The sequence below is a fragment of the Montipora foliosa genome, chromosome 6 (assembly GCF_036669935.1).
Source record: "Montipora foliosa isolate CH-2021 chromosome 6, ASM3666993v2, whole genome shotgun sequence".
Taxonomy (NCBI): Eukaryota; Metazoa; Cnidaria; class Anthozoa; order Scleractinia; family Acroporidae; genus Montipora; species Montipora foliosa.
The window spans coordinates 19,044,062-19,059,617 of NC_090874.1; the positions used below are offsets into that span (position 1 = coordinate 19,044,062).

General features: G+C 39.2%; 1 protein-coding gene across 1 annotated transcript; it reads left to right on the plus strand.

The window, feature by feature from the left end:
- The first annotated feature begins 4,185 nt into the window (after nt 1-4,185).
- On the plus strand, nt 4,186-14,041 carry LOC138006901 (CUB and peptidase domain-containing protein 2-like). Its single transcript, XM_068853527.1, has 7 exons — nt 4,186-4,268; nt 6,548-6,607; nt 7,057-7,108; nt 8,299-8,458; nt 9,802-9,971; nt 11,395-11,590; nt 13,835-14,041. Exons 2-6 carry the CDS (start codon nt 6,581-6,583, stop codon nt 11,571-11,573), a joined length of 588 nt encoding a protein of 195 aa, XP_068709628.1. The 5' UTR covers nt 4,186-4,268; nt 6,548-6,580; the 3' UTR covers nt 11,574-11,590; nt 13,835-14,041.
- Nucleotides 14,042-15,556: the final 1,515 nt, after the last annotated feature.

The following is a 15,556-nucleotide window of genomic DNA, read 5'->3' on the forward strand; positions in this document are numbered from 1 at the left end:
ACAATCGCTCATGCACAGAAGTCACAAACCACGTTGTGAGCTTTGCCAATAAAACATTTGGCATTTAAGAGGTCCCGCAGACATGCCAGGTCTGTTCTTGATTTAAACAGCGAGAGGGTTTCTAGGTCTACAGTTTCTAGCTGAGGAATGCCACATACTTCTGTTTCATAGTTGTCATCAATGGGTTCACCTCCCAAAGACCGAAAAATTATACAGGTTCGGGTCCTACGGCTTTCTGAGGCAGCAATCCTCTTCTTCTCCCTTTTTTTCTTCTGTTCCTTCTTTTTTCTTGATTTGGATGCTTTAGATTTGGCACCAATAGGAAATGTCGCTTTATATTTAGCCATCACCCTATCCAGGTCTTCTACAAGATGCAGAACGTTTAAACCGACTTGAGACTTTATTGAATGACGTTGTTCAGCATTAAAATTGTGTAAACAGCTGAGGCCAGTCTTCAGTGTTTTTCTAACTTGGTTACGACAGCATTAAGCTTGTCCTGGATATCATTTGCCTCTTGTTTGCAACGTCTGATGTTGCTGTCATCATGGGGAGCTGGCTTGTAATCCTCTCGGAGAAACCTTCCTGCACAAGCAGGGTTGTCGGATAAAAGATATTGGTATCTGTTCTCAAGTTTTTCAATATCTTAAGGTACGGGTTAGAGAGGGGGGGGGGGGCTCATCATAATTTTGAGAGAACGTGAGGGGGGGGGGGGTCACAGCTAATCTTGACGCTGCTGGAGGGGGGGACCTATCTAATTTTTCCTTTGGTGAAGCTCATTTTAGGACCCCCCCTTCCTGATAATTATTGCACAGTCCCTACCCACTCTCGCCGCTTTGATTGCTCCTTTGGCCGTTGACTTATTGGGGAAAATTAATTAAGTGTTTGATAGTGCTTGAAATATGGCGTTGTCGACTGTTTTCTTGAGTTAGTTTTCATTAAATATCTGCGCAGATAGGGCACCGGAATCCGGAATTCGAAAACCAGAAACCAAAATTATCGACAATTCAAGAGAACTACAACAACTTATCCACTGGATAAATCACTATTCACTGTATGATCTTCCTCAGCCTATAATCGACAGCTTCAGTCGCGCCCCGTCACTTACGCAACACGTCCTCCGGGCGCCTTGCTCCTTTACCGAAAAGAGGTATTTTTGTACCAAGGCAGGTGAAAAAGCAAGGAAAATGAATTATTTGAGTTATTCAAGTAAGTCCACTCCAGATGACCCTATATTTTTCTTTCATTCCCCCATTCCCATTCTACCGCAATAAAATCTCGATGCTTACGTGAATTAGCAAGAAAAGGTATTTCCTCAAGTATATTCAGGAAAATTTCAGTAATACTAAGAAAATATGGGAAGGCATCAACAGTCTTTTAGGTAGAGAAAACAAACCCCGTAAGGATATAGCCGCCCTCAAATGTCCTAAGACCAATAAAGTATCACACAGTCCTTCTGACTTTCCTGACATAATGAATAAGTATTATTCATCCATAGGATACAATTTGGCTTCTAGGATGCCAAATCCAGCTAAGCATTTCACAGAATATTTACCAAAGTTGAATTTTGCTAGTTCATTCTTTTTCAACCCTGCCTCTCCCCCGATATAGAACTTGAGATAATGACCACTGCAATAAATAAAGTATACGAACTATATTCTTTTCCCACTTGCATTCTAAGGTCGGCTAAACATATTATTAGCCACCCTTTATCCTTGCTCATAAACAAATCAGTCGAAAACGGCGTATATCCTCCCCAAACTTAAGCTTGCTAAAGTAGTCCCAAGATAGAAAAGTGATGACGAATCAGATCCATCTAATTATTTAACAATTATTCGCCGAAGGCGAAGTGATTATCGGTGATTATTCACCGAGACGAAGTCAAGGTGAATATTCACCGATAATCACTGAGCCTGAGGCGAATAATTGCTTTAGTATAAATACACAGGTGATTATTTCAAAAAAAGAGAAAAAAAAAACATTTCAACGCGAAATCATCTTCACTTACAGTGGCAAAACGACTACTGGCAGCCATTTTGTCCGTCGAGGTGATTATCGGCTGATAATCCGAGATAGCGAGCCAATGAGAGCGCGCGATTTTGTATAATCACCTGTGTATTTATACTAAAGACCTATATCATTGCATGCATGGCTTCCTGTTTTAAACCGCATCTTTGAAAATATGATGTATTACCGTCTTAAATCTTTTCTTGAGCAACACAATATCCTTCATGATTCACAATATGGTTTTCGTGAAAAAAGATCCACTGAACATGCTCTTTGGGACATAATCAAATTGAAACTAACATGGGTGGACAAATGTACTCATGCGGGATTTTCATAGACCTACGAACGGCCTTTGACACGGTAGATCACCGAATATTACTAAGTAAATTGCATCATTATGGAGTGCAAGGAATAATAAATGACTGGTTTTCTTCATATTTACTGGGTCGTCAGCAAGCAACACAAATTGGTGCTAACAATACTTCTAACAAGGATACAACTTTGTCAGGAGTCCCTCAGGGGTCGGTACTGGGACCTCTGCTTTTTTTTATTTATATAAATGATATATCTAATAGTGCTGATACATGAAATATCTGACAACTTATCGACTCCTAATATTGCTAATTTATTTATTTCTAAAGCAAGCATTCATTCATATAGGACAACTTCACCTTCAAGAGGTGACTATTTCGTTAAACCCTCAACACTTGACAAACAAATTAAATCCTTTTCAAGAAATGGTGTGAAAATTTGGAATAGTTTACCTCGTGAAATTCGCCATCTATCCAAAAGCAGTTTTAAAATTAAAATTCACAATATCCTACTCCAAAGACTTTCAGAAGAAAATGACTATAATGTTTTATCTGTCTTAATAACAAAACTTTATTAATACGTGCTGCCCACGTAAATAAAGTAAGACACCTTGCTGTTTGTACTGGCATTGTCCCGAACACAATAGCAAATCACGGACAAGGTCTCTCTAATTGTAGGTGCTCAATCTATCACTGGTGGTAAGGACTCTGTTTTTGTTGGTTGCGGTCAGACTTTCAGGAGCCACTTCTCAGAGAAAACAATAGCGCTGTTGGGTTAATGGTTTACAATGGGATGTGTGGTGATAGGCATTGTTTCACAGATCAGATTCGGTTAAAAGAAAGTCTTTAAAACAATTATTTGTGTTGTGAGTTACTCAAGAAAGTCTGACCCTATCTGTGGTTATTAACAAGTCTTTAATTAGTCAACCGTAGCGGTATCAATTCACGGCCCTTAAATGTGTAATGCCTTGCTCTACAATACAAACAATCTCATGATAACTAATAAACCAAAATGAAGTAATCACTTTTTGGCCTGTATGCTACCAGCATGCTTTGTTCCAAATTAGTCCTCCGCTGTACTTTTCTTTCATCGCATTATTCTGTACCCCTTATCTCTATGTTTCTAACCAATGATGCGGATCGATTCGCTCGATTTTGCAGAACAAACTACGACGTTTTGCATGATACTGAAAGAAATCAAGGGTTCTATCATCCAACTCGGGTAACGCCTTTTTCGGCCTTTTTAGTAAATTTTAGATCTGATTGCTTGATTTTACTTGATAGCTCATCTTATGAAACACTGATAATTGTTAACAAGACTCAGTTGTTGTCTTTGTTTAGTATATGGGCTTTCAAGGCAACGGAGGGGCATCATCATTATTATCATAATCGTCATCGTCATCATCAGACAGCAAATTATGAATTGAGGATAAACACTGATAACTTTATATAGTTATCCAAGATGGTGAAACATAGCTGGTACTACGATTTTTGTATTTTGGCCACTCACTGGAATGAATACAGTAGTATGCGTTTCCCTCGAAGACACTCGAAGATTTTTTTTCCTACTAAGAGACTATGTCTGTCGAGAGACAATTGAAAGCATCGCCCAGAGTGCTTGACATTGATTGTTCGTGATTTGTGCCCGCCCGTTTAAAGAACCAAAGCTTCTTTAATGCAAATAAGCTTCGAAGAAAGAATGTTCCACACCACGTTCTTGGGATCACACAGTGAAATTAAATAGGTTATGCTTGCACAGTTCAGTGCTCCCTGTGACAGCTGTTTTGACAGTGAAATATTAGCTTACATTACTTTACGCTACATTACTTAATTGGATAGCCTTTAATGATTATGCATTAACTTTTGCTTTAAATAGGCCGTCAGTTTTCGTTCACTCCAGTGTTACTCTGAGACGGACGGAGTGAGTATTAGCTTCAGACTTTGCGTTATTTGGTAAGTTGATAAGTAGATTCACTTGTTCTTTTTTTCATCTAAGGCAGTGGAGTGTAATGGTTTATATGCTGTTAAATGCTGTTAAGGAAATTGGTTTACCCCGTTTTAGCATTGCCTCTACTAAATTTAAATAGTAAGCTCAGCTAAATCCTCGTTTGTCTTCATAAAATAAAATTGCCTCGCAATCACTGTTGATGACGATTACGTGTCAAAAGTTCCATTTGCAGTCTTGTATCAGCTGGCCTGAGTGACTTGCCGCTTTGATGGAAGTTTAGGTGTATGTAATTTTTGATTTGATTTGATTTTGATCCTGCACGCACAACAAAAGAAAACGACGACTATAATCATGACGCCAATGACTGGGCGTTTAGATCTTACACATGCAGCTGTTCCTATGATTACTAGTACACATCATCTAGCTGGGTCAGCTTTAATAGATCTTTGGAACAAAACATGAGAGTATTAGCCAAGCAATCCAGCATTCTTGGGATCACGCCCGGAGGGGGGGGGGGGGGAACTCCCAAATGGAACAGACGGGGATGTTCGTCGGAAATTTTGAATTAAACCCCTATAGGAGACAATCTGGGTGTGGCTCAAGCTTTTTGTGACCCCTAAAGGAGACCAATCTGGGCGTGGTTTAAGCAAATTTTGACCCCCTAAAAACAAGTTAAAAAGAAAATTTGACTTCTGTTTCTCTTCGGGTAAAACTGTGGTTCTTCGCGGAACCCTAAACGAGACCTTGGCAGCTTAAAATATTGACGCTTTGCCCGGAACACCCTAAGCGAGACCAAAATCCAAAATTTACACCCCTAAAGCGAGACGACGAGCATCCCTGTCTGTTTCATATGCGTGTCCTTCCCCCCCCCCCCCCCCTTGTACAGTTCAGTGCTCCTATTGAAAGTGAAAGATAAAGCTTATATTACGTAACGCTACAGTTACTTAATCTAAAACACTTAATGGGCCCTTTGCCGTTCATGATTATGCCGTCAGTTTTCATTTACTCCAGTGTGTTACCTTCAACTCATGCATTGTAGATTCACGTGTTCTTTTTTTTTCATCTAAGGCAGGTGTAGTATAAGTGTTTATATGCTGTTCATTAAGGGAATTGGTTCAACCCACCTTAGCATTGCGTCTCCTAAATTTAATTAGAAAGCCCAGGTAACTCATCCTCGCTTTGGAAGAAGGCTAGCGAGTATTAGCCCACTAATTCCGCGTTCTTGGGATAACACAGTGAAAAAGGTTTTATTTAGTCCTGGCTTGTACCGTTCAGTGAGTGCTCTTTTTAAAAGTGAAAGATAGATAGATCTTACACATACAACTGTTCCCAGCAGTCGTCAGCTCTATTTAGTCTAAATATCTCTGGATATTTCCCTTAAAAGAGCGAGAAAATTGTGGACAGAAGATGACGATTCCGTTGATTTGTGCTGTGAATTTCAACGACCGAGACTAAAGATATCACACTCCGTAGAAAACCTTTTAAACCATGATCTGAAATGCTTTCCTCAGTTTAATGCGCGCGTTGTGACAGCTCAATGAAATTCTGTTCTCCCAGAATCTTGTAGCCCAGACCTGGAGTAAGAGAACACTTAATATCATCCGCTGAAATCAAGAGACATTTTCATGTTCGATAGATATGACCTGGCTAATACTATTGTCTCCACTCATTTCAAAAAGCTTTTGAAGATCATTAAGTGTCTTTCTAGTAACGACATGTTAGAGTACTAGAACAGTGTGGTCAAAAAGTGTCAGTAAATTGTCATGTTTTGCTCAAATAGTTTTTAGCAGTGACAACTTTACTTGATGTGTTTTTTTTGTAACTCGAAAATCGGAAAAATTCGTGTTACTAGATCCGTTTTCGGATTGACAAAGGAACACACCCTTATATTCTGAGAAAGTTATTTCCGATAGTCGGATGAGTAAACAAACACATATTCCGCTTGTCTTTATAAAATTCAATAATGGATCATGAAATTTTTAGGGGTTTAGCTTTGGTTCAGGAGAATTTTTCCCCATTCGAGTATCCTTATCACCTGGGTCCCTCCTGGGTAATTCCGATGAAGTTTAAACTTGCAATTGTCTCGATACTATACTAGAGACTATCATGTTTGGGCAATAAGTTTATCGGAATAACACCGAACCAGTGAGCAGTCTTGTTCGTGCATTCTCTAAAGGTTGTCATTGCCGCATATATTCAGACTGAGACATTTGCCTCTCTCAATGCCATTAAATATACACTGCACTGTATGAAAAGATTTAATAGGGGATTTATTCTTCCACAGGACCAGTTGTTTACAAACCTCTTGCAATTTGCAATGCCTCTGAAGATTTCCCTACTTTTGGTAAGTCAAGCAATTCTGGCTTTTAGTTCAGTCCAATTTCCTTTGACTGAACTAACTGAACTGGTCACTTAGAATTATTATCATGCCCCTAGCCCACCAAATTGTCCAGGAACCATTGCCGAGTTATTTCGGTTGAACTTAGACATAGGTCCATCAGACAACAAATGGGTTTAATCCCAAACGCTTGATAAACACAATCTTTACTTCATAGCACGTTATCAGCTTTCACTTATTTAATTTTTACTTACTCAATTACCTATTTTTTACATCTTAATTGCTTATTCGTTTTCTACTCTCCTTTCCTTGTTCCTTTGTTCGTTTGTGTCTGCTTTCTTTGTTTGTTTCTTTCTTACTTTCTTTCATTCTCTCTTTCTCTCTTCTTCAAGTTCTCACTTTGTCTTCTTTTCTTAACCGATGTTTGATTTTGTATGGCTTCCATTCTTTCGCAGGCCTTATGTGCTTTCCTTGTCAATCTTCCAAACGCTGCTAGCGACAGTCCCAGTAAGTATGCTTAATGTACAAATTTTCCTAGGTTTTTAGGGTGCTCAGTTTTCGTAAACTGACGTTGCCCATATTTTCCTAAATGGAAAACTAATAGTGCTTAAAGATTGGAATAAACAAAGCAGTACGACACGGATGCTGTCTATTTCCAACACCGATAACAAACTATCAATAAGAATAAACTACCTTAAAAAATTCATTACTCATTCGTTCATGAGGGAGTAAACTAATATATGCAAACGTGCAATTTTAGTCACATTAATCAGCAAACCCACCGTACAAATTGCAAGTGTGTGAAAGCTCCGGGAGGGATTAACAAGATGGCAGGTAAAAAAAAACTGGGGCTTATGAGCTAGTAATAATAATGATGAGAAGAAGAAGAAGAAGAAGAAGAAGAAGAAGAAGAAGAAGAAGAAGAAGAAGAAGTTGTTTGCCCCTTAAGGAGCTTTTCAGGGCCAATTAAACATAATATGACGACGTGCATCCAGCGCCCCAACCGTTCGGCCACGCTGCCTCCTTTAAGTAATGAATTGGTGCCCTCAAATAAGTATTCTGTTTCAATTTACAGAATAACAACTAACCCATTTGTTCTGTATGAACTTGATACAAAATGGTAACTAACCTATTGGAGTATTTTGTATGAAGTTTTATTTTTTTTTATGTTTTTTATTATTCTCAAGACCAAATATTTAACAGTTTTATTAATTTAGCTAAGTGCGTCGAACGTGTACAGAAGACGTGCTGTCGAGTAATTCTCGATATTTTGTCTGAACTTCGTAATCAGTTTGATTCAATTGCGAAACGTCTCAAATCTGACAACGTAATGGACCGATCAACTCGAAACTTCCATATCCCCTCCCCCCTCCCTTCCACCCACGGGCAAACCACGGGTATTTGAACTTTTGAAGATTGGATCGTTCAAATTCCCGCCCCCTTGGGCCAAAATGGTGTTGAAAGGCCCTACCCTATCGAATAAGGTATTTTTGCAACCCCTGGTCACTTCATCCATGAGAATTCCCTTCAGGGCACTTGAAAAGAGAGCGTGCTTCCCACCTAGTAAGTACAACAATACAATATTGCACTCGTTTTGTATTGGATATGTATTTGGTAAATACTAAAGACCAGATCGTTTAATGTGGCGAGTTATGAAGCCTAGTTAAATGACCTAATTATTTTGCTTTAATTAACAGACTGTGGTGAAGTGGTAGGAGACAACTTGAAAAGTCCTGAATGGCCAAATATGTACCCACACAACATTGAAAATTGTCATTACAGCGTTCCAATTCCATCGGGCAAGAACATGGTTGTCTACTTTCACTTTTTTGACCTGGAGTCTCAATCATCATGCATGTAAGGAAATTCATAACAACACAAAGCATTCCTTAATATGTACCCTTCAGATATTCTTGATCTTTTTCAGCCAATCTGCACCATAAGATCAAAAGGAGTTGTGCCATAATTTGTACCATTTTTTTTTCCCTTGGTAACATTTGAGGCCCTTTGGCGATTGCTAGAAACTACCTCTTCATAAGGTAGTGGGCGCCTCACCTTTTCAAAAATGATGCAAAGAGGGTTTATTTTGCTTCAAACACTTTTTCGAAATCATTGCTGGGCTTTGACGGATGGTCAAAAGAAGACTACCTTATTTACTCGAATAAGCGCCGCCCTCGAATAACCGCCGAATTTGGGGCAAATAAGCAAATAAGCGCCGCGGTCCCAGTGCGGCACTTATTCGAGGAATTTCGTCAAACTAAACAAGCACTGAAAAATAACTAACACAGCATGGGCAATTTATTTGCGTCAAAACCTATGATCTTCAGTTCAAAGTGATTGCTTGACGATAAGAGTCAAATGGTAACAATCAAAAGACGTTTAAGTTAATCTTCGTCAAGAGCTAGCTTATCAAGAAGAGCCTCTATCTCCACTAACTCCTTGAGTAACCCTTTCCCGAGTAAATGTAGTTTTAGGGGAACAGGTTTTCCCGCGAAAAGTATCATATTTCCCTTGACGCTGAGATAGCTTTGTTTTGATTGGCTTTGACAACAATGGGCGTGCTCAATTTCCCAAGGGAGGCTTTTTTATAAATAAATCCACTGGGGAAAGACTTGACTCCTTGGCCAAGTATGGGAGATAGAGGCTCCCCTTAATGAGTTTCTGTCTCCGAACAGACAGAAAATGACCCGTTAAAATAAAAGGAAATATTTCTGTGTGGCGTCAAATTTTTAAATAATCGCCGCACTTGAAGCGCCAAAAATTTAATAAGCGCGGCGGCGCTTATTCGAGTAAATACGGTATTCCTGTCTTTTTTGGTTGTTTTGTTTTGTTTTAAGCAATTCCCTTCCCTTTCTTTCTTGTTAGACGAGACTGTTATAGTTTCCAGTTTTCCATTGTTCTTCTGAGACTGTATAAAGCGATCTCGAGGATCGCCTACTCCTGCTCGCAGTCTGTCTTCATAGTGGTCATCGGCTAACAGAGAAACTGTGATTTATGTCTATGTTAGTCAAGTCATCTCATTTAAATGCTTCTATTGCGTGATTACTATTGCATGCTAACTATTCTGAAACAACGGCGGCGTTTTTGTCCCGAATGAAACCTGAAACATGTAAACGTCCAAGTTAAGATTCCCAGCGACAAACAATAAATAGGCCAATTAATGAAAATATATTTCATCCATAGCGCCTTCTCTTTTTTAGTTTTGACAGATTGGATATTTCCGGTAGTCACGAACAATTCAAGAGATGTTGTGGGGTGAAAACTGGTGAAACCTATGAGGTGTCAGGAAACTACGTTAACTTAAACCTCAAAACGGACTATTCTGTGGCAAAACAGGGATACGACTTATACTTCATACCTGTTGATCCGCGTAAGTCAGAATGATTAGAATGAGATTTGTTACTTTGCAGTAATAATTACTTGTTTGTTCTAGAGCAACTCAGCAACGGTGTGATTTAGAGTTGGCCATTTACATTACAAGAGATGCCAACTCCAAGAAAGGGTACGAATACGAATCAAAGGGTACAAAACGGCTTGAGTAGTAGAGCCATTATTAAAATGACCACTATGTCACAGCAAGTACTGGGTTTGAATGGACTTAACTCAGTTAGAGTGTAATGTGAAGTGCTAATTTTCTACCCCATATGAAACATGTGAGCGTTAGCCCCAGTAATGGAAATGGCTCACATAAGGACAGAAAAAAACTCTGACCATGGTGGGAATTGAACCCACGACCTTCGGGTTAGATCACCGCTGCTCTACCGACTGAGCTACAAGGTCAGACGAGAGCAGGCCGTGGGAACTGAAGATGTTAAGTCACGGCAATGAACATGTACAAGTACAAGAAAGGATTACGTTTTTGCAAACGTTGGCCGTGAAGCACTTATATTTGAACAGACTTAACTGATTAGAGAGCGTAATGTGAAGTGCTAATTTTCTACACCATATGAACCATGTGAGCGTTAGCCCTACTAATGGAAAGAGTGGTTCATATGGGGTAGAAAATTAGCACTTTACATTACACTCTAATAAGTTAAGTCTGTTCAAATATAAGTGCTTCACGGCCAACGACAACGTTTTGCAAAAACGTAATCCTTCATTTTACTGGGTTTGAATGGTTGGCTTCAATGATAAAGGACTGGAAACAAATGGTTTTCTGGTGGCTACTTGCCTGTTGGATATCTTGTGGCTAATAAAATTATGGTTTCATCAAGTTTTAGAATACTGCAGTCAAACTGAATTCTTTAGAGGTGACATCCTTTTAATCGCTGACTGCTGACTTCCGTTGAGGCCCGGCCTAAAAACTTGAAGACACCTTTGGGATTGCTAAAATTGCCGACATAAATGCGAAAATCGACTCTATCCTTACATTCCACATCCGCCCATCACATACTTGTACCGAATACTTGCGCGCGGATTCCCAATTGATTTGATGGTTGCATGGTACTGGGCAATGGTTTGCGTCACTTATGTCGCAAAGGAGCAGCAAAATTGCGAAACATTTTCCATGAAACATTGCTAACGGAACACCGCTTTCAAGTTCCTTTGAATTACAGCTGAAAATAAGAGAAAAAAACTGATTAAGGCTATCCATTTTGCCCCAGCTAACATTTTCAAACCGTAAAACATATGACCATGCCAAGATGTGGCCGAGAGTTGGATGTCAGTCGACAAAAGTTTCTTAAAACTATCAACAAAAACGTTGACTTGTTCTTATGTAAGAAAACATAACCAGTGTGATTCTGAAATGATGCAATGTGTTGTATCTAACATTTAATTTTTTCAACAAATAGTGCCTTCATCTGCTGACCGAAAGAAGAGGACTTTTTTCAAGAAAAAACTGAATATTAACAGTTATGATGAAGCTCAAGATCGCCGGATTAAAGATGCAGTAAAAGCCTTCGTGGAAACTCGCGGTTTGAAAAGGGTAGAATCAGAATCACTGGAGGACAAGAAGCCTGAAATGATCTAACTTGCACCTTAGTGGAGGTAATGCATGCGTGTGGGGTAGTACCGTGCTAGCAGAGGTCCTCAGTTTGCTCTGTACTCCGGGCAACGAAAAGAGGAATATTACACTACCCTGGTAGCAGAAGTTCTCTGTTCGCTGTTTGTTCCGGCAAGCGAATAGGTGATGGTACTGTAAACACGGGTTAAATTTATTTGGCGAGCCTGCGTCCAGAGTTATAGGGCAATAATGGACGGACGTTTTTATTTCTGGGGGAGCGGAGCTTAGGCAATTTTTTCTACAGACTTGCTCCCCTCCGTTTTCTATTGGGATTCGCTATGCTCGAATTTTCTTATGCACAGGAATTTTTTTGAGTAATTGCTTAAATCGTCCTTCCTCTCCCCTCAAAAACTAAATTTTCCACCCTTTCATCAAAAAATTCAGTTCTTTACCGTTTTAAAATCAAATGCGGAACATTGCCAACAATGCTATTGTCTTTGGCGACATGTACTTGCAATGCTGAAATTCGCAAGACCGGGCATCAGAGATTAACAAGCTGAGAACTGATTGACTGTGATTGGTTAACAGTTTCTAGCTCTGTTGCTCCGCCGGAAATCAGACGGTGTCAATCAAAATCTTAAGTGTGAGAAGTTGATCTCAAGTCGGTGTCAATCAAAATTATAGATGCGCGAAGTGATGTCCAAAATTTAGCAATGCCATTTTAATTTACAGCTGCGTTTTTGCATGGAATAATCAGGTTCTCGACATCATCGCAAGCTTTGATAGCTCTTCAAAACTTAGAAAAACAGGGTTTTTAAGCGGTGCCGACAACTGAGTAGCTTACGTTCTTTGATTTGTGAAATTATTTAAATTCAACTAATTCTTGTTCTTCCGATCACTTGTTCGGTTTTGCGCTCCATGCTTACCCGCTTAACAGCACACTTTATTTAGTTTATGCTTAAGCATATTGGCTAGATTGCAGAATACCCAGCCCACCAAATGTCCTACTTAAAAAAGCTGCCACCGCGGTCCCGAAGTTGTGTTTAACAATGCTGCTTCCGCGTCCACTAAAAACTGCCACCGCAGTCCCGCAGTGGTGTTTAACAATGCTGCTTTTCATGAGATCGTGTGGAGAAAAAGCACTCGTTTACTGATTAAGCCTAAATGCTCGCTTCAGTGATTAGGCCTAAGCATTCTCGTAAAATGTTAGCTTTCATTGTGCGGTTCGGTTAACTACACTTTTCACGAGATCGTGTGAAGAAGAAAGCACTCGTTTACTGATTAATCCTAAGGGCTCGCTTCAGTGATTAGGCCTAAGCATTCTCGTAAAATGTTAGCTTTCATTTTGCAGTTCGGTTAACTACACTTTTCACGAGATCGTGTGAAGAAGAAAGCAATCGTTTACTGATTAAGCCTAAGCGCGATCGTTAGCTTTCATTTTGTGGTGGCAGTGCGTTTTACTGGTTGCCCTTTAACAGTTTTCATTCATCGACTACGGGACTGCGGACCGCGGTGGCAGTTCATTTTAGTGTTTGCCCTTTAACAGCTTTCATTCAACGACTTCGGGACTGCGAACCGCGGTGGCAGTTACTTTTAGTGCTTGCCCTTTAACAGGATTTTTCTATTAGATATCCATAAGAATTTGTAATTGTTTCTTCGCTTGAATTCGTTGATTCTACCAAAGAGACGTTTCCGATAATTCGTGAGAAATTATTTAATTATTCAAGATGGCGAATTTGAAACTGAAATAAGCGATTGTAAACTTCATTTTTATCCAATACAAACGCTTTCCTCGAAAAACTTTCAAACAAATTTGATTTTAAACATTATTTCCTACGGTTGATTATCTTTTTGCAGGAGTGCAGGTTCCCTTTCAGAAATTTAAACCCACATCATGTGCTCGTTTGCCTTCTGGGCATCCCATAATATCTTCTTAGAACATCAGAATTCACGATGGCCGCCGTATTGTTTTGACTTCCGACGTCAGTTTAATGTCTTTATAATCAGTTTCTCAGTTTCCACTTTTGTCATCTGTGTGATCGCACGTTAGTGTATCCTTTATCCACAAAAATACAAATTAATAAAGAAATTCCCAAGCTATCTTCGTCTTGCAGTTAAGTGTTGTACAAAATGTCCCAAGAAATCAGAGGAAAAACGTGCTTTTCAGATGTTTGCCGCTCAGGTCCGCTCTACAAATAGAGCCGCAAACTAACGAGTGTTTCTTGCGTGTAACAGATTCATACGAACTGCGCACTCATTCATTTTCTTGACTTTTGTCCATCTGTTAGATGCAGTAACGCGGCTTTCCTGGCGAGAGGATCAGAAATGAAACAAATAGATGGACATGTTAGAGGCAACCACAACAGTACATAGAATGTAACTGGAGTAACAATAAAATAGACAAAGTTAACTGTAAATTGAGGGGTTTTTCAAGAAAAACACAAGCCTGTAGTTTTAAATGATGGAATTAAAGTAAAAAAAGGAGTCAGCAATCATTATCTTGAATGAATTTATTAGCTTTAAGTGAAATAATGGTTTGCTTTGTCTTTCTGGTCCTGTTTCTTAACTACTTGAAGATTTTCTTTTGTTCTCTCTTTCCTCGCTGATGACTCTAACTGAGCCTCGCTTGCAGCTGAAAAAGAAAGACCAACTTGTGCGGGTAAATAACTTTACCCGCCACGTCTGTGTTTTTTGAGAACTCTGTTTATTGTTTTTAATTTTTTTTTTTTAATTGGTTTTCTATACGGATTCGAAATTTCTGACCACCCCGTCGCCCAATAGGTTAACTAATTATATAGCTGGTAGTTAATCCGCAATTGTCAGCATAGCTATTATTCTTTAATTTTAAAACTGTCCAATTAAGGATAAATTAAGTGAATTGACAAACTGTCCAATTTAGAAAATATAGGATACTTTGTCTAAGCCAATCAAATCCCAGAAAATACAATAGGTAGTATCAAATTAGCCAATCAGCACAAAGCATAGTGTCAGCGCTGTTATCTCGTTGACAATGGAGATTTGCTAAATTTTTCCATTTCTCAGCCTTTTAATTTTCTTACGTTGCCAGAAGAATAGCTTGCTAACCTGAGAAGCAAAAACCAAAGCTAAAACACCTCCAAGACTACAAAAACTTGGCTGATTGTTTTCAGAGTGGAGGATGCAGCGCAACGAACCGAGAAAATTGGGAAATATCCTTCGTCATGAGCTAGATGCAGTTCTTTGCCATTTTTTCGCTGAAATTAGAAAAAAAGGACGGTCACGAATACGGAACAGAAAGTTTGGCTGTCATGCAGTGCTCGTTGGACCGTCATTTAAAAAACTGTGGCAGAAACTACAGTATTTTGCGAGCTCGTGAATTTGCAAATTCAAGTCAACAACTTGAAGCGAGCGCCGGGTTACGGAAAGAGAAAAAATGTCTCTCGTACTTTAAGCGAAGCAGACGAAGAATTCCTGTGGAGTTCAGGTAATATTTTTGAAATAAAATTTTAGTTTGCATTTCTTTAACGATAATAGCTTGACTGAACAATGCCCAATTACAACTGACTAGCTATATAATTAATAGGTAACAGGACTACATTCTGTCCAATTTGGAAATAAATGGATGAGAAAAATTCCTCGGACTGCCAAATTGGACTCGGCCAAAGGCCTCGTCCAATTTTGGCTGTCCTCATAATTTTTCTCATCCAATTATTTCCAAATTGGACAGAATGTAGTCCTATATTACATGTACAAAGCAAAAAACGTCTAACGTCTAATTTGAAAAGGATTCGGACAATCTTCACTCCATTTACCTAACAGATCAAAAATGGTTCTCTGCTTTGAATTTCAAAGAAATTTGAATTGCCATCTCTCTTCATCACTTTAACAAAACCAAAAAACAAGCTTGTGCGATCTGGTTTTTCTCCGTCCGCTCTTCCCACTCCCCCATCCCACACTCTTCCAAAATGGCGTCTGATGCGTGTTTCGTTTCGACATACCTAGCAGTGTGTATGCTGTGCACGGTTCTTGTC

Coding starts and splice junctions, on each gene's coding strand:
- LOC138006901 (XM_068853527.1), top strand. CDS start 6,581: ATGCCTCTGAAGATTTCCCTACTTTTG. Junction 6,608..7,056: donor TGAAGATTTCCCTACTTTTG/GTAAGTCAAGCA, acceptor ATTCTTTCGCAG/GCCTTATGTGCTTTCCTTGT. Junction 8,459..9,801: donor GAGTCTCAATCATCATGCAT/GTAAGGAAATTC, acceptor TCTCTTTTTTAG/TTTTGACAGATTGGATATTT.